The sequence below is a fragment of the Phalacrocorax aristotelis genome, chromosome 12 (assembly GCF_949628215.1).
Source record: "Phalacrocorax aristotelis chromosome 12, bGulAri2.1, whole genome shotgun sequence".
Lineage (NCBI taxonomy): Eukaryota > Metazoa > Chordata > Aves > Suliformes > Phalacrocoracidae > Phalacrocorax > Phalacrocorax aristotelis.
This window is the reverse complement of record NC_134287.1, coordinates 5,371,639-5,394,117: the sequence shown is the minus strand read 5'-3', so window position 1 is coordinate 5,394,117 and position 22,479 is coordinate 5,371,639. Positions and strand designations below refer to the sequence as shown.

The 22,479-nt window shown below is 35.1% G+C and overlaps 1 protein-coding gene across 7 annotated transcripts in view; it reads left to right on the top strand.

Annotated features, from left to right (window-relative positions):
* Positions 1-22,479, top strand: part of EXOC6 (exocyst complex component 6) — a 97,225-nt gene that overhangs the window by 27,616 nt on the left and 47,130 nt on the right. For all 7 annotated transcript variants that reach the window (XM_075107255.1, XM_075107257.1, XM_075107254.1 and 4 more), the window contains exons 6-17: positions 3,371-3,575; positions 4,814-4,969; positions 5,972-6,040; positions 9,429-9,512; positions 9,606-9,652; positions 10,039-10,159; positions 12,121-12,192; positions 12,865-12,962; positions 14,087-14,192; positions 17,766-17,875; positions 18,900-19,011; positions 20,662-20,796. In XM_075107255.1, the coding sequence (XP_074963356.1) occupies positions 3,371-3,575; positions 4,814-4,969; positions 5,972-6,040; positions 9,429-9,512; positions 9,606-9,652; positions 10,039-10,159; positions 12,121-12,192; positions 12,865-12,962; positions 14,087-14,192; positions 17,766-17,875; positions 18,900-19,011; positions 20,662-20,796 (1,315 nt within the window). The remainder of the gene's footprint in view (positions 1-3,370; positions 3,576-4,813; positions 4,970-5,971; positions 6,041-9,428; positions 9,513-9,605; positions 9,653-10,038; positions 10,160-12,120; positions 12,193-12,864; positions 12,963-14,086; positions 14,193-17,765; positions 17,876-18,899; positions 19,012-20,661; positions 20,797-22,479) is intronic.

The following is a 22,479-nucleotide window of genomic DNA, read 5'->3' as shown; positions in this document are numbered from 1 at the left end:
TCTTAACTGCCTCCAAATGACGCTCAGATGATAAAAATCTTAAAAGTTCTGTCATTTAAAACATAACTTAATACTTTGTCTACACTACAAACTGACATTTCTGTGTAATGGTCACGTTCTTTTTCTTTTGGATTTTTTTGTGTGTTGTTTCAAATTCAAATACAGACCTGACTACTCTGTGCCTGGGACTCGGACATTTGGTAAAATGCCAGCTCAATTTTAGAATACCATGATGCAAAACACGAATATTAATCTTCTGGGGGTTTTTATTTGTGGTTTTTGTGTTTATCCCAGCCCCCATTCCTGCTTCTTGCTGGTTTTAGAATTTTCCATTTTTATACTTTGGAGATGTTAGTAAAATCAATTTTATAGTTTTCTGGTTCTGACGACAATCTTACCATATGACCTCTATTGGTGTTTCAAACTAGTGTCTTCAATTTCAAAGCTTACATTATAAATTTTCTTACAAGATTCTGACAAGTTTAGCTGAGAAGAATGGACAGAGGACTGCTATATTTATATGAAAAAATATAACACTGAAGATACTTTTTTTACTCAGTTATAGTCAAATGGGCAATCTTCACCTTGCATGATTGATAATATATGATGGGAACTAATAATATTGTTGTCAAAATCTTTAGCATTGAGTTAAATCTATGGAATGTTTTTAAAGCAAAATAAACAAATACACCATTCCATGAAATGATACGCAAAACTTTTTAGTTAAAATCCTGACCTGCAGATGACCTTCAAATTAATAAGACTTGAGTGCTTTATCAGAACAGATGTTAAAAGGGCAAGGTCCTGAGCTCCATATATGTATAATTAGTAAGGGACTCTAGAATGGATTTAAAATGGATTATGTTAATTCTGATCTTAGAGACAGCAGTCAAAAACCTTCCAGATGAACTAACAGTGTTCTGATAAGCTGATCTATATAATTTAAATAAAAACCTTTTATACGATTTTGATGCTATTATGGTTTTATTCCCCAGAAGTCTCACCATGTGGCACTCTTGGTCATTTACTATTTAAAAAAACAAAAGCCACACACATAAAACCCCCAGACCCCTTCTTATCTGCAACATTCTTGTTGCCTTATGTATATTTTATATAAACCAAGTATATAATAAACAAAAGCTCCTAATTTACACTTGAAACCTCTTTATGTGCAGTCTCCTGAAAGCAGTTGTGTTCTGGAATAAAAGAGAAGGTTTTTTCCATCCTCCAGCTATGCTGAACTGTTAGCTTAGAAATGTCTTGATTGAGAAAATTCAAAACAATGCATTTATTTCAGACTGGAACAAGAAGTTATGACTGAAGTATTAGTGATTTATTATTGCTTGCCTATAGAAGGGGAGCCAGCAGCTTGAATTGTATTTCAGTTTGAAAGTGTTTACTCACTGTATCTATAAAGTAGTATCCAGAGACAAAAGAACTGGAAACGACACTTTTCCAGGTTTTCTTGAACGTTTGAAGGGACTTTGCACATATTCAGCTTTTCCCTTTCAAAATGATTTGGTAATTTTCCAATACTGATTGTGGAGGACTTTCAGGAAGAAAAAGGGAACTAAGGTTATAATACGAAAAGCTAAAAATGGCCTGAGGATATTCCTATGTATTTGTGGAAAGAAAGGGTTGGGACTAACAGCAAGTTAACTCAGTCTGATCTCAGTTTTTCTACTTTTCCTGATGAAGACCAAGCTAGAAGGCATTGGTTCACCTTGTTCTGTTATAATAGGCCAAACTAAATGCATTTTTCCAAAACCCTGCTGGGCTCAGTGGCTGGTAAGAATCCTGCATCAAGGAAAACTGTCGTCACATCCACAACTAATTGCTGTCCTGTTCATGTTTAACCTGTTTGCTGCACCTCTCTTTAAAATGCTGACAACACAGATTTACTGATCGTGGTGTTTCTGTTTATTGCCTTCTTAGTTGAGCTGTCTGTCCAAAAATTGGCCCAATTCTATTTAGCTTCATCTTTTCAATAAATTGGAAATTTTCACAAGCATTCTGCCTTAGGAGAATTTGAAACATTTGAAAATAAAATAGAGAAGGGTACTGACTTCAGGAACAGGCATGTAGGAGCATGACTCAGCTCTGAATCACCTCCTTGTGGTGTTCATTTCTGTACTGATTATAAGAGGAAGCATGGAAAACCAATTTCCCTCAATTAAAATTTCCATCTTCAAATGTTTCCCTAAATCAGCTGAAAGCATTGAAATTTTACTTATAAGCTACAGGCCTGAAGTTGATAAATGGTTTTAGCAAGTAAAAGTCTTGGCCTCACAACCCCTGTAATGTATGAGACAACTGAGAGTGAAGACGTGTAAATAGCTGTAGTAATAGAGCTGATATTCTCAGTATTTGGTAGCTTTCTGTTGTCAAAGTTGGTTGAGTTCTTATTTATTATTTTATCTTATTTTGCAGTTAAATCACTTTTTATACTTAGTTTTAACTTGAGTATTTCTTTAAACTCATTGTCCCTTATGTAGAATTTCACAACATAATTATGAATGTACTATACAACATCTGCATAGTGTATGGACGTGAGAGGAAGTATTTCTTGCCTTTTTGTTTTTTCCCCCTCTCAGGCCATGTCTTCCATATTTCTGCTACAAATAGTCTGTGGGCTAACAGAACATGGAAGAAAAAGAAAATTATGGAGTCTTTGTTAGTTTGTTTTTTTTTTTTAAACCCTCTGACCTCAACGCTTGTTCAAAGTGGTTGTTTTCTTGGTCGGATATACTGTATTTTGTCAGAAGAGTAAATAGATACGTGGTTTACAGTAAAATATGATATACTGCTGGAAAAAATATTGCTTGTGATAAGTGTATACCTGTCTTTTCCAGCTAAGGATGGTGGAAAGAGGGTGGGTATGGATGTGTGTATATGTTCACATGTACTTAAAAAAGGCAGATACATACAGGCATACTTCTCCAAGGTTTTTTAATTGTTTGGTGCATATACTGTAATGTTGGGTGATTGGCAATTCATGTTTCAGTAAAGAGAATTCATAAAAAGCCCTAATAAATTAAATCTAGAAGGGAAGATGGTTGTTATGACTTTAATACCTCTATTCTGCAGGATGCTCCATGTGGTGTTAGGAATTTATTGGTCAGAACAGCTAATCCCATAGGAGCCTACTTAAAATTTTTACTTGACTGAGTCACTCAGACAGTTCACTCTTTTTTCCAAACGAAAGCATTATATGGATGACTTTTGGTTTCTTAGTTTTTCTAAGAACAGAGGAATTTCATTAGATATATATTGATTGTGGGTATGATATTGATATCCGATATTTGATAAACAAAGTATTGTATTAAAATTTGATAAGAAGCTACATAATTTGATTTTAATCTCTTTGTAGATACTATTCTGCTTTAAAAACAATGGAACAGCTAGAAAATCTATACCTTCCTAGAGTTAGCCAATACCGGTTTTGCCAGATAATGATAGAAAATCTTCCAAAACTGCGTGAAGAAATAAAAGAAATATCCATGTCAGATCTCAAGGATTTCTTAGAGAGTATTCGAAAGCATTCTGACAGAATTGGGGAAACTGCCATGAAGCAGGTAAGCTGACCTCACGGGATGACATCAGTCCTGTTGTCCACTGAAAATGCCAGTGTTGGTAGCCTCAGGTTATCCCAAAAGGTTTGTCTGAGGATTATAGCCATTACATAGACCTTTGAGTAAAGATGGGGAGCTGTGAAATGCTTGCGAACATCCTGGGTAGTTTCTTCTCCTGGCCACGAATTCTAGCGGTCTGTGGCTAACACAGGAAGCAGCAGTGTGACACCTCGGTAGCATCAAACTTTCCTTCCAAATGTGTATCTGTGGCCTAGGCAAGAAGGAGCTTCCTCCCTGGGAAAGGAAGGAGAAATGCTATATTTATCAAGGTGCAAAAAAGCTGTGAAATACTTTGAGTAGTCAGCTCCTAGACAGTCTGTAACTCAGCAGCTACTACACCAAAACAGAGTGCAGCCCATCTGGGCAGCCAGCAAGGATGAGTAAGACTAAAAGAAATGTTGAGATAACTGCCTAGTTCTTTCTAAAGTACTGCTAACACAGGGCATGGCATTGGCATGTTACCCTCCAGAGAGGGCACACTACAGAGGAGAGAGGGCAGAGGACTGAGGTGAGAGCCAGGATGATATTGGGACAGCTGGAGCCTGTTCCATCACAAAAAAGCACTGGTACAGGGCAAGCTTTAAAGCAGTTAATGCTTTTAAAATTTATTTGGGGAGCAAGTAAAGTTTTCATTTGACTTTTTGCTGGGCAGAGTTCAGGTTGGGTTGCCATTTTGTCATCTCAGGTTCTTGTAAAATACAGCATTGGTTATTATAAATGAAACTTAATCACAAGATCATACTGTGTTTCCCTGTTGCATTTCTTTCAATAGTGAGGTCAATATAGTGCATTTGGCTTCTGCAGCCGACTGCTCGCTAAGGCTTAACTGAAGATAGCAAACAAATAACTGGAAACTCTGTGATAACTGTACTTCATTTAAATATTGATTCTCTGTTTGCAATTTATGATCAGGAAAAGTACAGGTTATTTTAAAATTTTTTTCTACCTTTAAAATTGCATTCTGGGGATTAGGGAAAAATTATGCAAAAATTAGCTATTGAACTAATTTATCATCCCAGATTGATTAAGGACAGAATCATCTGTGTAGGCTGAGAACACACACCTTGCAGCTATACTGGTGTGTGTTCAATAGCACCATCTGTTTTTCATGTCATAGCATATACTTATCAGTGATGAAATCTGCATTACATCCCTCTTTATTGGTGCTACTTTTAAAACAGGCACAGCAGCAGAAAACCTTCAGTACCACTCTTCAGAAGCAGAACAATGTGAACTATGGTCGGAATATGCATTTAGGTAGAAGCAGAATTTTGGAATCCAAGAATGAAATTACATTGAAGCGAACTTTTGAAGATGATGATGACCATGAAGAGGAGGTAACTTTACACTAATCAGTATGTCTTATTTAAAGTGATTTTTGTAGGTTTATTGAACAAAATGTGCAGTATACTATTAATAGATGGTCAATGTTAGTTAGGAAGGACCAGAGAACACCTTCAAGGGACACCAGTCCAGATCAGCATTTTAGGGGGAGAAAATACTGCTGAAATATTAGTTGTGTTAATGCTAGCTTTAGCATCATGTTTGAGGACATTCAAACTTGTAATTATTCAGGAATTCAGTTGTAATTTAGATTATGCAGGACCTGCCCACTGTAAATGATTTGTGGCCCACTGGAATATTCTGCTCTTGCTAAAGCCAGCATTTCTGTGTTTGAGGACTTCAGCTTGTGTTAGAACTTTTTTAGCTGTCAAATACTCAGTATTCATAAGTTGAATAGAACTAGTGTTTAGACCTTTAAATCTGGTGCTCTGAAACACAGTGAAAGGAGCCTGGTCGTCTGACACAAATAAAATCTAGTACTGTAATACAAAGGGAGGGGAGAGTTGAGCAATTAATTTACTCTTTTGTGATAGAAGCCATCCATTTTTGGCTCCTGAAATTACTGACAAAAAACCTGATACAGTTACTCTTTAAGTCATTAAAGCAAACTCCTCCTACCACTTTCTAGGAAAACAGTAGTTTTAGTAGCATAAAGTCTGTCAACAGGGTTGACTTTTGCTGGTCCCAATTTGGTCATGCTTTTGGATTCAACCCCAATGGATTTCCATATTCATCTGTACTTCAGATTCATCAGTCTACTAACTTCACACTCTACTAACCTACTAATTCTCCCCTAAGTCTCTAAATTTTAACAAACCAAGTTGAGCAGTTGTAACATTAAGGGCATTAAAACAACTTGAAAGGATAATTCTACACCAGTAAGATGTCTTACGAGGTATTTATTAAGTGGACAAGTTCTGCTGGTAACATATCACATTTTGCAGATTATATGGTTTTTATGCTTTATATACTTTTTTTCCCCTTTCCTTCTTCAGGTTTTAACTGCTCAAGATCTTGTAGACTTTTCTCCAGTCTATAGGTGTTTGCACATCTATTCAGTTTTGGTATGTATTAAGGTGACTTCAAAAGATATTTTGCTTTTTGAATTTGAATGTTCATTTTCATATATTTCATACTCTGATAAGTTCCCGAGCAAATATATTGCTTCTAGTAGTGGTAGTTCTTGATGAACCAGCTGAGATGGGTAGAGTATTCAGGGCAGAACTGCATGTTTTATTTTATATGCCTAATAAGGACACATAGCAAGACATTAATTACATAAGTGTTCTTAAGAATAGATGTAAAATATGCACATCTCCCTCAATAGTGGTATGGGCGCTTTTGCAGTTCCCCCAAGTGTTCCATGTTACCCAAATATTTGGGGGGATATGCTCAATATTACAAAGCACAAGAATATTCAGTCTGACTCTTGAAGAAATCAGAACAGTAGAGCAAAACAGCAAGCAAAAACTGGCTTGTGACAGACTGCTCAGGCAGATTAGATTGGATACAATGGCAGAGACACAATAGTCTATTTTAGCTGCTGTAAAAGAGATACAATGCACAAGCTAACAAGGATGAAAACTTTTCTTGAGGAAACTTCATAACAAATTATTTATTATTTTCTCACATTTCCTATTCTCAGTTACTTTTGAAGTCAGATTATTTGTAGAATAAGTATTGGGCATAGGGATGAAGTACTTTTAAGTATTGATAATTGTACAATCTCAGCTGGACTTGGCTTCAAGCGTTCAGGTTGGGTTATCCTCTATAGAATCCTTGCAGCTGTGTAACATGAAAGCTTATATCTTGAAATAATGTTTAGAGTGTTACTTCACTGTTACTTTTTTTAAAGAAGGAATCCAAACAAAAGCATCGGTAATTACATCAGTAATTATTCATCTCAATTAAAATAACATGAGGACAGAAAGACAGGCTGCCAGACTATTGAAGAAGAGTGAACCATTTCTTTTACAGAGGAAATAAGTCTGAAATAACATAGAAAAAGAATGTGTAAAGTTAAATACAGCAGTTACCAACATCTGCTTATTCTTCGTTTAGTATAATACAAGAACAGGAAATGCAATTGATAGATGACATTTAAAAGTAATACGTGATTATGTTTTTCACTTTGCTAAGGATCCTGGTGTTGGATCCTTGATCCAAGATACAATCTTTGGGTTTGCACAGGAAGTTTACCAGCTTCCAAATTTACTAGAGACAGAAAACAACTTGAAGTGCTCCCTGATACCAAAGGCCCTTAAACCCTTAGGAAAAAGCGTTGTTGATATCTTCGGAACAGGGCTCCTGTCTTTCCTGCCAACATGATGTAATTAATAAGCTATGACAGGATAATCAAGAGTTGTGCATTAACCACTTCTTGGAGTCCTTCTCACTTACCTCCTGTTGTAAACCATCTCTTTTGGAGTTCAGATAACTTCATGATGACAGCAAAGGAGAGGAGTTGATGCCAGGTGGCTATTAATTACATTTCTATATTAAGGACTTCACAGCAAACTTCACCTTAGTGAATTCTCTCTACAGCTTTCTACAGCTACAAAGCTGTAGAAAATACTTTATTTTTATGCAGAACAAGTGTTTTCTACTCTGCTGCTACGTGTTGAAGAAAAAAGCAGGATTTTATATACCTCAGAATACTACATAGCTTCTGATTGCAAGATACATACGTACCAAACATAGACTGTATTTATTGATAAGTAACCTTTCTTTAAAATAGAAAATTTTTGGTGATATATATAAAGAACTTTTTTTAGCCCACATATATTATGTGAAATGCTGTATATTTAAATTCTGCTGAAAACACCCTTGATCCCTTTGGCATGTAATGTTACCTTTTAATTAAAAAGCAATATAGTAGTATAAAATAAATGTAATTTTGGTGTGAAACAACACTTGATATATGAGCAATATTCCTAGAACTTATAACCCACCATGAACTGATTTATTATTTCTATTGGTATAAACTCATGAACTTTTGGAAGCTGGGCAAAACAAATGCTTTGCTTCGGTGTATTTTATCTTGCTTTTCCTTTGCTTATTCAGTGAGTGTATCATCAGGGTTATTGCTTTGTTCTGCTGATTGCGTTAGAACATCTGTTTAAAATAGTTGTTATGCCTGAATTGCTGATCTTGATTGCACAGGGGCAGCATGGGCTATAAATAATCATGAGATATTTTACATCTCCGTTTTTGGTGTGGATTTGAGAACAGCTACTCTTTTTCACTTGGGAAGCTTGTGTCAGGACTGAGTAGAGATTTGGCATTGGAAATAGAATTCAATAATGGCTTTGTGCATCTGAAAACTGCATTGAATATTTGGGCTGGAGGTGAATGGTTAGTATGTCTGATCAGGATGTGTTAGTACGAATTATAGCACATAGTGAAGTTCTGCTGGAACAGGAGGTGTTCTAGTAAATTTGCATCTCAGTTTCAAGTAGGTTTTTGTTCTTAAGCCAAGTCTCTCTTTTACCGTTAGATTTTGTTAGGTTAGCAGTATTTCTAAATATGATGAAATAGTAATGCTGAACTGAAAATCCTAAATTTAAACTTTCTTTGTTATATCTGATAAAGGAGTTGGGTCAGTAATGCTGACTTAGTAATATACAATCTCTGTAATAACTTGAAGATTTTTGGAAGCCAAGTAATGGAATTCTAAATAGCACTGGCCTAATAATAAGCTCATGAGGTAAAAACAAACCTTAAAAATGCTAAGCTGCTTTATTCTGCTTGCATACAAATTACATTGTGTTCATTAGGTAGATGAATCAATGTAGCACTGATTTCAAATGGACAGATGGTTTCTACTGAATGGTCATCTTAATGAGATGGGTAGGAGGTCACTTGAATTCCTCACAATATAATCATTAGGCACAGAGGGTATTGTATCTTCGAGGACTGTGATAGGAGAAAAATCCAAATCCACAGTCATTATTTTTACCAATTCCAAAGAGAATAAGCAAATACTAAATAAATCTCATGTAGTTTTTTTTTTTCCTCAGGCAAAGCTAACACAGGCAGTGTTCAGATGTATCATACTCGCAGACATGTTTTTGTAACTTACCTTCACAATGCAGTTAGTTTCTTGAATAACCTAGGGAAACATTTTAGGAGACGAGTTTCAGTTACAGGGTAATAGGTAATATGCCTTGTCTATAAATATTAATATACTCTGAAAGGTGTTGTTTGTAAACATAACTGTTGCTTAGAATGCATAATACTTGACAAAATTAGGGGTATGAACAAAATTTTTATTTGCAGTAATTTCTGCATATTTCACACATGCATAACTTTGCTGGTGTCAGCTAGAGGTCTACGTGTGGAATAAATGCAAAATATGTGGCTTAGTTTAAGAGAATTCTACCCTTAATTTGAGAAGTGTCTTTTTCATACTGAGACAATGTTCTCGTTTTAACTACTTTTGTCTTGGTTTAGGGTGATGGAGAAATATTTGAAAATTACTACAGAAAACAAAGAAGGAAACAAGCAAGATTAGTTCTGCAGCCGCAGTCAAGCATGGTAACCAATACTTTTGCTTTTGCATTTTCCTGGGTTGTACCTGATACTTAGCGATATTTTTATTCCTAAACTTGTTTTCTTTTTCACTGAAAGCATGAAACAGTAGAAGGCTATAGAAGATACTTCAGTCAAATTGTAGGGTAAGTTTTCTAAAGAGAGATTTCTTTCAGTTTTACTATATTTATTTTTAATTCTCCCTCTGTTCTCCCATTGTCCAAAAACTTTCTTCTGCAAGATTCAGTTTCCGCACAAATCATGTGGGTGGTTGTTGCTGGGTCTGAGCGGGGAAGAGCATTCAGCTCCTACCAATACAGTGCCCCACAAGGACCCTCCAGCGGCCTGGGCTCCAGCTGGCATGAAGCAAACTTTTCACATTTTGACTTCATGCTGGGGAAAGCAGAACACCAAAACTAACAAAATGTCACTGCTTGAGTTAGAAGGGTTTGACTGTGTTTGTGTGTGAAAGGGTAGAATTTGCTCTAATATTAGAAAACAAGTTGATAATTTAAGCATTATTTTGTTTTAGTTTCTTTGTAGTAGAAGACCACATTTTACATGTAACCCAAGGACTGGTAACTAGAACATATACCGATGAACTCTGGAACATGGCCCTTTCCAAGATCATTGCTGTTCTTAGAACACATTCAGTAAGTGAGAAGTCTTATCAGTATTGCAGTTTAAATCCTCTTACTTCAGAGTTCTGTATATTTAAAGCTGGGATAGTAACAAAGTGAAAAATTACACCCCTCTCATGTTTTCTTTTCCTTGTGATTAAAAATTGCTCAGATTTGGGAGGGAGCCTGCCAAGCTTTTGTTTTTCCAAACAGTATCAGGCTGTGATCTGCAGCCATGGGCTATTTGCATAATCCCCCACTGATTTACAACTCACTGGGTCTTCCAAACCTTCTCTTAGTCCAGCAGTTTAGAATATGCAGAGTTAATCTGCTGTTATTATTGCAATCCTTCCTCATTAGTCTCAACTGACCTCTTCATTAGATCAGATTGAATAGTTCAGCACTGAAAGCACCACCAGGAAATAGTTCCTAATTATCATTCCAAATGCTGTGTTTCCAAAATAAACTCCACCAGCAAAACCCTTGGAGCTATCTCTTCAGTGCTATAGTAGTAATATGTTTTTGTTGAAGTAAAGGTATTAGAAAAATCTTCACAGCTGTTAAAATGTAATTCTGTATCAACTGAGTATTTCAGCACCTTCAAAGTGTGTCTCCTAAAGTTACATTTCTGCCTTAGCTCCAATGATGCTGAATAGCTGCACGCTATATCTTATTCCTCTGTGAAAACCCATGGAATACCATTGTTCACTCAGACTGACTGATCGTGAATTGCTTCAGAGTTTATTATTGGTACAGCTTTTACTCACAGGAAAAAAAAAAAAGTTTTATCTTTCCCTTTTTAATGTTTGCTAGAAGCAAATGCGATGTTATTTTAATTTTATTACAGTTGATCTTTAATTCAAGGAATATTTTACATTTCATATATACTGGGGAAGAAGTTCAGTGTGTAACTATAGTTTTATCATAGACCCCTTACTGATCAGTGGTCTCATACTTTTTAATTCATTGTAAAGGATTTGGGTTAATTGAGATGTATTCAGCATTTTTATAAGCTAAATACTTTGCAAGTTAATTAGCTGCGTATGGTTTTATACACCTACATAAGAATATGGTATTTTAAGGAGCAAAAGCAATGTAATCTCTAAAGAACTCTTCAATGTCTTGCCGTGTACTTGATCACTATTTCTTCTCAACATGCATAACTTTCATCAAAACCAATTCTATCACGATCTTTTTCTAACATCAACTTAGTACAGGCTAATGTTTAGATAAGTGTATGTTGTCTAATAAGAGATTGTAAACCAAACCCTTACTTTAATTTTTGCTCTTAGCTTACTTTAATAAAGAAAGGTGAAACAGGTGTATATAATATTTAACCAATACTGTATTCTCATTAAATTATTTAAATTCTTTTTTTTTAATTTTATATGGTATTGCAAATAGTGAAGCTGAGGTGAAAGCCTTAGTTGTATGACTCCACAACTCTGAAAATCAAATTTCAGTCATTTAGTAGAGTAAATAACTTAATGGTGTAACTTTTTACCATGAAATCTGTAATTTGAATTTATTTAGAAAGTATTTTTTAGTGTTTTCCACATACAGCTGGGAAACTGCCTGAGGTGGCACAGTTAACACTAGCTAGACCCAGACTTACTGTTCAAAAGAACATCATATGGAAACATCTCTGAAGTTGATTTAGCAAAGCATTTTGGTATGTCCTTATGTCCACTGAAATAAATATTATTTGCTGATTTTGAATCTCAGTACACCATAATGATATTTATTGAATCTCATATTTTAGTTTACTTTTTCTGAGCTTCTATACTACTGATAGTTCATATAAAAATTTAACAAACACTTTTAAGTAGGTGGACTAAGTGAAGACAAGTGAGTCTATGTTGTTTCTTACTAAGGCAGTCAATTAGGTAAAGGCATAACGCTGGAGATTTTAACCTTCTGTGTTGATATTCTCTGAAAACATAACGTCCCATATTTTAAATCCTTTTAACAAAACCAGAATTTCTCACTTTCAGTCGTATTGCAGTGATCCTGACCTTGTTCTGGAACTGAAGAATCTCATTGTAGTATTTGCTGATACTTTGCAGGTACATATTATATTAGTAATTTAACTGAAATTCCTAGAGTCAATTTTTTCTTTAGGTGAGTAAGTGCAATGCTTTGGGTTTCCCTGAATCATATATGTGAATCAAGAACAAAAATACACAGTAATATTTTAAATATATATATATTTCTTGCCTTCATTCTTCCTTTTCAATATCCTTAATGTAATGTATGCATTCTGGGCTATCCAGCCAGCATCCAGTTATTCATATCTGTCCAAATTAATGTTAGCTTTGTAACTTGTGTATGTTTTCGTCTTTCATAAGTGCTTTTTACTTCTAATCTTTAGCAAGAATAGCATTCCAGTTATCATTAACTCTCTAGCTGAAAGACCAAATTAATATCATTGGCAAATATTCTTGCAGCGTTTAACAGACTGATAAAGAAGATTAGTTATATGCATAAATAGCAAGTTAAAATATTACAGAGAAATGGGACAAACTTCTGCTTAAAACTCAAAAACATAGGATAAAGTATTGGGTAACAATTTAATATATAATCCTCTAATTGTAGTGGTGTGTTTGAAGTACTATACTTTGTTTTATAGAAGTGACAAGATTGAACAATAAGTCTCATCTTGGAGTCCTGAAGTGATGTGATAGGAACTGAGTGCATTATTTCTTGACTTATCCACCCTTTTCATTTTTATACCTTAGGGCTATGGTTTTCCTGTGAACCGACTATTTGATCTTTTATTTGAGATAAGAGACCAGTACAATGAAACACTTCTTAAAAAGTGGTCTGGACTCTTCAGGTTAGTATTTAAAAATAATTGTGCCTTTTGTATTGCATCTATTGTTTTTGTCTAACTTCAAGTTTTTTTTATAAAATTGTAATTCTGGAAGAATTGATTAACTCGGTATTGTCTATGAATTTCGGGTTGGATAGGACTCGGATATTCATCACATGTAACTAATATTTAGGAGAAGAGCTATCACGTACTACTTCTGTAGCTAATGGAGCGAAGGAAGGTCTCCAAAAGGACATTATTGGAGAAACATGCAGGAGAGAGACGTCTGGTTTTCTTCATTAGGAACCTAATAACTCTAGGCTATTGCAACAGGGCATTAGGTTCCTAATTTAGGTTGTCTTAATGTTTACAGTTAGCTGATATGTGCATCTCCCTGACAGACTACTGCCATTGCCAGTACAGCTTCATGTCTTCTTAATGCAGGGTGGTTTCCACCTATTCTTTGGAACCATTTGATTGAGTAAATTGTAAACCCAGGAATATGGCAGCCTGGCGGTGCACTCCAAAGCCTGTTTGCCGATAGGGTGTGGTGGCTAAATGTGCAGAAATTGTTTGCCATAAAATATGTTACATTGTATTACAGAAAAAATTAAATGGACCACTTAGGATTCTGAAGCTCTCCAGACTCCTGGTATAGTCATTTGACTAGTAGAAAAGTTCAGAGGGTACTTAACACTGTGGTCGAGTGCCTAGCTGAAGTTCTCTGAATCATCTCTATTGACTTTCTGTAGCTGTGGTACCTGAGAGACACGCTCTGGATGTCTGCCTTAGTGTAGGCCACCATAATTAATAAGTATCTCATTATGGTTTACCCTGGAGTAGAATAGTTGATCTAAAGTTGCTTTGATGTGTTGTGCTTTGAGTCATACATATTAACATGCTTTCAGCTGTTTTTTTCTGTGATTAGACACAGTATAAAGAGTTGGCATATACAAGGTACTTTCAAAATAATCTAAAAATAGTTTGGGTGTCTGAAATGATGGTGATTGCGACTCATAACTTTTTGAAGCTGCACACCTAAGTGTGGTAGTAAAATTTATATTCGTTTACATGTTTTAACACTGGAAAATACTGTAAATAAGTTACATGTCCTTAATTTTTTTTCACTTTACTAACTAATTCACCAGAGATATTTTTGAAGCAGACAACTACAGCCCTATTCCTGTAGCAAATGAAGAGGAATACAAAATAGTTATAAGCAAATTTCCTTTTCAAGACCCAGAACTTGATAAGGTAAGGAAAAGTTTTGTTATTAAAGTTCGCCGAAATCCAATTAAGGCCACTTGGGACAGTAATTAATTTGATAATTAAAAAGCAGTTAAAATTTGAAAAGCTAGGTAGATTAAGAGGCCAAATCACCTTCTTTGTGTGTAATTATCTAGTCATAAATATGAGAATTAAAGCTGATGTTTGAGTGAATAATGAAACCCTTTGTTTTGTAAACAAATAATACACTTTGATGCAGTCTTTATGTAATTAAATACAGTCTGTCTTTAATTACTTAAATTTTGTTGCAACTCATTCTGTTTAGTAACTCATAGTATATTAGATGCTATAGCATTGCAAAAATACATGTAAACCAGGGATCTGTTAGAGGCAGCAACTTCTCTATTTAACTCTTAAAATTAATTATTTGTATTTGAGCATGTGGAGCAAAGTAAACATGAAAAAACTAAATAATTCTGCTGTACCAGCATTCTAATATGATATTCTTTCATAGCTGCAGCCATTCTTGCATTACAAACTTCTCTCACAGAAAGGCGATTAATATGTTCTGCTCTTCAAATATGGTTTTGGTAATATTGATGAAAAAGTAACAGGGCCATGACGGAGTCTGTAGAGGGGAACTAAACCTAAGAACCACATGACAGTGGGAGTAACTGTTGTAGAGGGAAGCTGGTTTGTACATGACCCATCACTATAGATATCTGCAAAAGTAAAAAAGATGATACTCTAATTCTGCAATTCAGGAGGGATTTACTAGGCAAGTGTAACAGCTGCATGTCGTTTATACAGTATTGCAGTGAAGGTGAAAAACTAAAGGTGGGTTTTATGCTGATTTTTGAGTAAGACTCTAGTGTACTTGCTGGATGCTTTCCTACATCAGATTAATTTTCTTAGCCATTATAGTACTAAAATAAGAAACAATGGAAATCCCTTACGGTGTTGGAAGTATACCACACCCTGGATACTATTTAGCATCACATATTTTGCTAATGAATTGCAGAGATTTTTAACTTGCACTAAATATTCTCTGCTAGCCTCTCTCTCTCTCTGTCCGATGTATCAGCATGGGTGTGGACGTTACTTGAGCAGGCATGTGTAGTTACATATATGTATGATTAATACAAAGCTTTGGCTCTTATTTCACCAGAAGGGGAATGTATTCTCTGTACCCAACAATTTTCATTTTGGTTTATGACACAGAGAGGGATTTCTATTTCATAGTGAGGAGTGCTTTTTGTAGATATTTTATGGGCAAAGTCTCACTGATGCGTAGTTTTTGGACTGGTGAGCTTGAGAGTAAAGCTGGGAATCAGGCTGGATTCTGTTCCCAACTCTGTCATTGACCAGCTGCATGGTGCTGGTAAGTCACTTTGCATCTCTCTGTCCCTGTTAATTCATCTGTAAAACAGGGATAACATTTTATTATGTATCTCTGGGAAGAGCTTTGAAACCTGTATGCAAAGCAGAAGGGTGTCATTAGAAATAAGGCAGTCTGAGTTTTTTTTCTTGTGTCCTGGCAATTTTTGAAGCAGTTTAGTTGACTTCAACCAAATTTAGCAAAGGGGCAGAAGTCTCAAAGATAATTGAGCTCCTAAAAGGTTTGTCAACTAAGCAGTGGGGCAAAGAAGAAAGAATCATTAAGTATCCTTGTTGAAAGAAAGACTGCAGTGTTACCTTACGAGTTCTTAGGTAGCAGGGAATCCACATGGAGGAGAAACTTTATAAATGCTCCAACATCACTTCTGTTGGTTGCTGTTTATAATCTCATTCACTTCACCTCTCTGTTGCCTCAGGCTGTAGGCACTGGGAGGTCATATTGGGTTAAATTTAATCTACATTTTGATGTTGTTTTTTTTTTAATTGAAATAAATAGATATGTAAGTTCAGGCCAGTCACTGAAGGAGCCTGTGTAGTTGATAGAGGGGAATAGACACCCCAGAGGGCTAATTCCATTTGACGCATCTCTGATGCCTTTTACAGATTAAGGGGAATTTCACCTTTAAAAATATCTGTTTCTCTCTGTTTAGTATAGAAAGAGATGAATGTGAGTCTGTGTCTCATTTTTTACTGTAGGTTAGGATGAATCACCCTCACATTTTACAGGTAAGTTTATCATAGGAGTTGCTTGCAGCACATTTATGCAGAATTACAACCAGAACCTACTGGATATTTAACATAGCAAATCCAATCTGATTGGACAAAACAGGCTTGTTTGCACTCTGCTGTTTAGTTTGAATGTGCCAAACTATCATGGTTTGATTATATAATCTAATTTTACTCCCTTTCTCTATTCAGAAGTGAAACAATTGGCTTGTATCTCTGTATCTCTGCTGTTTTGTTTTGTTCTGTTTTGGTTTGGTTTTTTTTGCCCTCGCTGCCTACTCTAATAGGCAGGCAGAAAGAGTTGTGTTCTCCTGTATCAGCCAGGCACTGTGGAGGATAAAGAATTGCGTCTCTTAGACTGTTGAATATATGAAGGTTGAGACTCAAGCCCTGCTGACAGAATATTGTAATGATCTGAAATAGCTGTATGTAATAGCACTTGTTTTATCTGTAAAAAATAATTGCTTAAATCAGATGAACACACCTTTGAAGTAAATTTTATTGTTAAAAAAAGTTTGCTATCGTTGTTGAATGACACAAAAGCCTAGCACTTACACCACATAATTGTCACACCACCTAATCTTAAATAAAGAGATAGGATTAGGAAAATGTCAAGGTAGTCTGTTCTGTCTTGGTTTTTTAATACACAAATATTGAGTGGCTGTTGATTAATGCCTTTTTTTTGAGAGAAAGAAATGGAATTCTCCACAGATTATACCAGTTGTTAATCATTTTTCAAATGCATTAGTCATAGACTAAATGGAAAATTAATTGTTTTTCAGATTTCAAAAATAATGTATTCAGTGCAGAAATATCTATTTGGTATGTGTAGATTTAATTGAACATATTTCTTTTTGCCCTCCCAAATAGAATATCAGCTTTAAAATTGAAGTAGGAAGCACGATTTTATTCTTACAGTCTACTAGTATTTTCCACATGTTAATCCAAATTGTTAACATGAATTCCAACTGCTTTGGTTTTGTGAGCCATTGAGAAAAGTAAATATATGACAGCAAATATACATGCCTAAACATCCTCAAGATGCTTTGAAAATCCCAGATGTATTGAACATCTCAAACTTTTTTTTTCTGCACTGCTTTCTTTGACAAAAAAAGTTTGCATTTTTGAACCTCTCATCTCACATCTCTCTTGTTCATTCAGATTAAAAGTAGCTTGAGACCTGTTTTATAATGTGTTTATATATTGCTTTCTACAGGGGGATCTTAAATTACATAAAGTTTCCAGACTTTATTGTAATTGAAATAAGTTATAAGCTTCTCTTTTGCTTATATGCTATTTAAACAGATGTAGAAGTCAGCCCAACACATACCACTGTTTCTATTTGATGAAAAAGAGAAGCTTAAAATAGATTAAAATATTGATACTGTTAAGTGGCTTTCTAATTGTTGCATTTAATACCAAGCTCTCCTTAAATCACTTTCAAGTGCAAGATAGTATTATCTTTTATTTTCACAGCAATCATTTCCAAAGAAGCTTCCAATGTCTCAATCAGTGCCTCAGATTTATATCCAGGTTAAGGAATTTATTTATGCAAGCCTTAAATTTTCAGAATCCCTTCACCGCAGGTAAGCTTAAAGTATCAGGAATGTGACTATAAAGTAACCTATAACTTCCAGGTGACCTAAAAATATAGATTAAATTGAAAATATATTTTCTTGTGTGCTTGCTAGTGTTGTGCTTGTTTCATAATTTACATATATAGTTCTTTCTGTTTAATCTGTGATTCCTGATGTTTAGGATGTATTTCGTGTATATATACATATTTTATGTGATATGTGCATGTCTGTATGGGTGAAGGTAGCTTGGCATGTTAAGCAGTCTAAAACACTGCTGGGGCTTCTTAAATAGTATTGACTGCTTTGAATAATCTATAGATTTTATTTATTTAACAAAGCATGTAAAGATTTGAAAAATGTACTTTGATACTGACCATTTCAGAAACAATTGTGTAGCATCCCTTATTACTTCAAATGGTCTTTCCCTTCTCAGTGCTTTGAGTTCCTTTAGCAATGATTTCTCCAGCAACAAAACATCCTGTCTGCATGCTCATTCCCTCTTCTACCCCACCTTTTTCTGATGGAAAATGTCAAAATTCTCCTGTTTTTCTTTTCCTTTTCCTTTCCTTTTGTGTCCTTAAAAATCTTAGTTTTAATTACATAAAATAACATTCATAGGTCTGAAATCTGGAAGGTGTTTGTGGCTGGTCACCCACTTCTGCACTGTTAAAGATGTAAATTACTTGCTTTCACACATTCTTAATTGATAGTGTTTATAATTTACATGTACTAATGAGCGCATGTTGACCTCCTCAGTAACTCATTAAAACCCACAAATTACTCTTTCTGAACTGCTGTGTCAATAAACATGTCCAAAATTAAAAAAAACAGTTTTGCTTCAGTGTTGAAATTCAGTTAATGGATAATTTGGTAAGTGAAAGAGGTTAGAGCACAGAAGACTGGGAGCAAGAAATTAAATGTGTATAGGGAGTTCTTAACGTGAAGAGTTCACTTTGCAGGGAAAAAATATTAAGTATTACTGTCAAAGGATTGCCATATACAGCATAGTTATAAAAATAAACATTTTTTTCAGCTCAACAGAAATAGATGATATGCTCAGAAAATCTACAAATTTGCTGCTTACAAGAACTCTAAGTAGCTGTTTACAGAACCTCATTAAAAAACCTCATATAGGTTTAACTGAGGTAAGTTTAAAAACACATAATCGGAACTGGTTTTTAAGACAATTAGTGCTAAAACTATTCCTGTCACTGCAGATATACTGTGATATTACTATTTGTGTAAGAAAAACAAGCAGTGTTTGCTTTAAAGTTGAAAATTTAGAGAGGTGAAAGATGAAGTAGAAAAAAAGCATCAATATCTGTTACATAAACAATAACAATAAAGTATTGGGTCTACTTGGAAGTGTATTTACACAGGGGTGCCTTTTGAGAGAGAGATGACTATGAGAGAGTTCTGTCTCCTGTCTGATAAACAGAGATTTGCAAGAAATAAGCCAAAGACTCTTACTACTTTGGTTGCGTACAAAGCATGGTTTGTGTGTTTTACTCCTGTCTAACAATTAGTAGCCCATTGCTGAGTTTCTTTTTCTTCCTATTAAAGGGGGAGGGGGTGGGTGGATGGGCAGGGAATCTCTCTCACATGAACTGTGTAAAGTTTCAGAGTAAACCTACCTGATCAAGAAATCTAAAAATCTCAAGTTCACTCTAATACATGAAACATTTTCTATAGCGATTACAGTTAAAATATTCTAGTAGGCTTGCCCATATTGTTTCTTCATCAGGACTCTTGGTTTAATTTATTTATTGGACAGAATAAGACAGGGTGAGACAGTGAATCGCTCTGAACATTCACTGCAGGTACACCAATGTCAGGAGAGAGCAGGTACCTACCGAAACATGCTGAGAAGGACTTAGACTGTTGCCGTTAGAGCAGTGTTATGTCATATTGAATATTGGTTTTGAACTGCAGGAATCTCTTGTATAGATGAAATCAAGAAGAATAAGATGAGGAAAGAGCTCTGTAAATCATATATTGCCATGTTAGTAAGACAATCCATATATTCTTTTCTGAGACATAGTTTTCTATGTTCTTGAAATTGGTACAGAAATATTTTCAAGGATATGAAAATAAATTTGCTAGTATTTTTCTGAGGTGTTTCATTATCAAGTCGATCTGTTTTATGAGAAAAATGTTAAAAAGACAAAACTTATTTTACCAAGCGTTACATAGTGTTCACTAAAACAGACAGTATGCGGTGAGAATTAAGAAATAACATACTGATATTTCAGTTACTGTGCATTATGTACATTGTCTAATTTGTGAAATGAATGCGAATGCATGTCCTACTTAGAAAAACATTTATATCATGTACAAGCAGATTGTTACCATTGTTGGGGTGGGAAGGAGTTGACAACCTTATTTTTTAAATTCCCTAACTTCGGAATCCATCATTCTGCAGACAATATTGTGAAATATTTTTTTTATAGCAGTAATTTTTTTTTTTAAAGTTATTTTTTGTTACAAATCAGGGATTTGCTTTTGGCAATGTATTTTCCTTTATTTTCCCTTTTTTAATTCTAAATATCAATTGGATTTATTTCAATGAGTAGGTATCTACAGTCTTCATTTTTAAAATAGCATCATTTGTATGTAAATTGTAGTATTACTCTTGAAAGCACACTAGAAGACTAGCAGGTAATAGCTGATAACCTGATATACTGTAATTAATTTCTCATGGCATTGTCGCTGAAAGAAGTAACCATTTACAAAATCAAATTACACTGGGTGATACAAAAAGGTTTTTTACAATATTTTTTTTTTGTCCCTTGTAGCTTGTTCAAATCATCATAAACACAACACACCTGGAACAAGCCTGTAAATACCTTGAGGATTTTATATCTAACATTACAAATATTTCACAAGTGACTGTTCACACTGCAAGACTTTATGGACTTTCTACATTTAAGGTATGGTGTATGTTATCTGTTATATGACTATGTCTGAAAAGTTACGTTAAAATCACTATAAATGAAGTATTTTAAAACAAAAGGGAGTGAAGGAAAAGCTGCATGCTTTTTTACTCTAAAACAATTCTGAACTGTTAAGAATTCAGTTATAACACTGAGCAGATAAACACTGGTTTTTATATTATCGGTATGATCTGAAATATGTCAATGTGTGAGAAGCATCAATATTCTCTTTCGGATGTGTCTTTTCCTAAGTTACAGAATGACAAGCTAAGCTTAACTGCACCGGAAGCTTTCAATAGGTTAAGCTCTGGTTTGTTGAACACGTCCCTTTTCTGAATGGAATTGGGCAAAACAGCTAGTTTAATCAAAAATGTTTGTATTAATTATTTGGTTTTATTTTACAATAGAAATATTCTGTGGTATATCTTCAAATTGCGTAATTTAGTAGTATAAAAGCAGTATTAAGAATGTGGTACAAATGATAAATTATTCAGTTATCTTTTTAGAATTCATATTTTATTTACATGTCCTTTATATACACAATAATACTTGTTAAAATGATCACTGGGAACTTGACTGTTTTTTATGTATGGCAACTGCTTATCTGCGCAAGCTGCATTTACTGACATTTTTCAGAAATGACAGAAGTACTTATGCCTGTATCTCAAAAAATTGAAGTAAATTTTAGGTGATGCATATTCAGCATAGACAATTGTAATTGCAACAGTTAGCATGGCAACTTTAGTAAGCCAAGTATAAAATAATCCTAAAATAAAAATATTGTAGTTTTCTTTCTATATATGGCTCCTCATCTCATTAGTAGGGAAAGTTCTCCTAGTTGTTCTTGCATTTGTCTGTACAAAAGTTCTGAAGGATTTTGAAAAGAGGAAACAAAAGCGGACATTCCAAGTGACTTGTACAGTCACATCTGATGTCCTTGGAAGAGCAAAAATCACACCCTCATCTGTGAAATCACTTTCTACAATATTACTTAAAAGGCCTTAGTCCTGTTTCAGTTGCAAGGCAGACACATGTGTTGCTAATGAGAAACCTGCATGTAAAAATGAAATTGCTGAAGACAACTTGTACACATAATGTCAGGTAACTCAAGATGACAGGGGTTTATCCCTAAGATAAATTAGTCAAAATTCTGATCCTTGCTCAGGCTGTTTTAGGTCATAATGACCCTGGTAAGCTCTAAAACAAGATCCCAACAGCTGAACTAGCTACGCTGAGTGCAAAGATGGTTTGGTCTCAGGCTGCTGAATGGTCCTACACCAGAAACCCTCCTGCACTGTGGCACTGGGGACAGGTGTAGAGATGCTTAGAGATCCTTCATGCTCTGGGAGTGGTTGAGTGCCAGGTACTTCTTTCGAGCACCAGATGGTTGTATACATCAAAAAACCAAGTTTTGATATTCATATACATAAAATATGGCAGAAATTATTTCATTGACTGAGTCTGGCTCAGTAGACTCAGTCCCTCCCACGGGAGACAGCTCTCCATGGACTTCTTCAACGTGGGTCCTTCCCACAGTCCACAGTTCCTCACAAACTGCTCCAGTGTGGGTCCCCCATGAGGTCACGAGTCTTGCCAGCAAACCTGCTCCAGCATGGGCTCCTCTCTCTATGGGGCCGCAGGTCCTGCCAGGAGCCTGCTCCAGCACGAGCTTCCCACGGG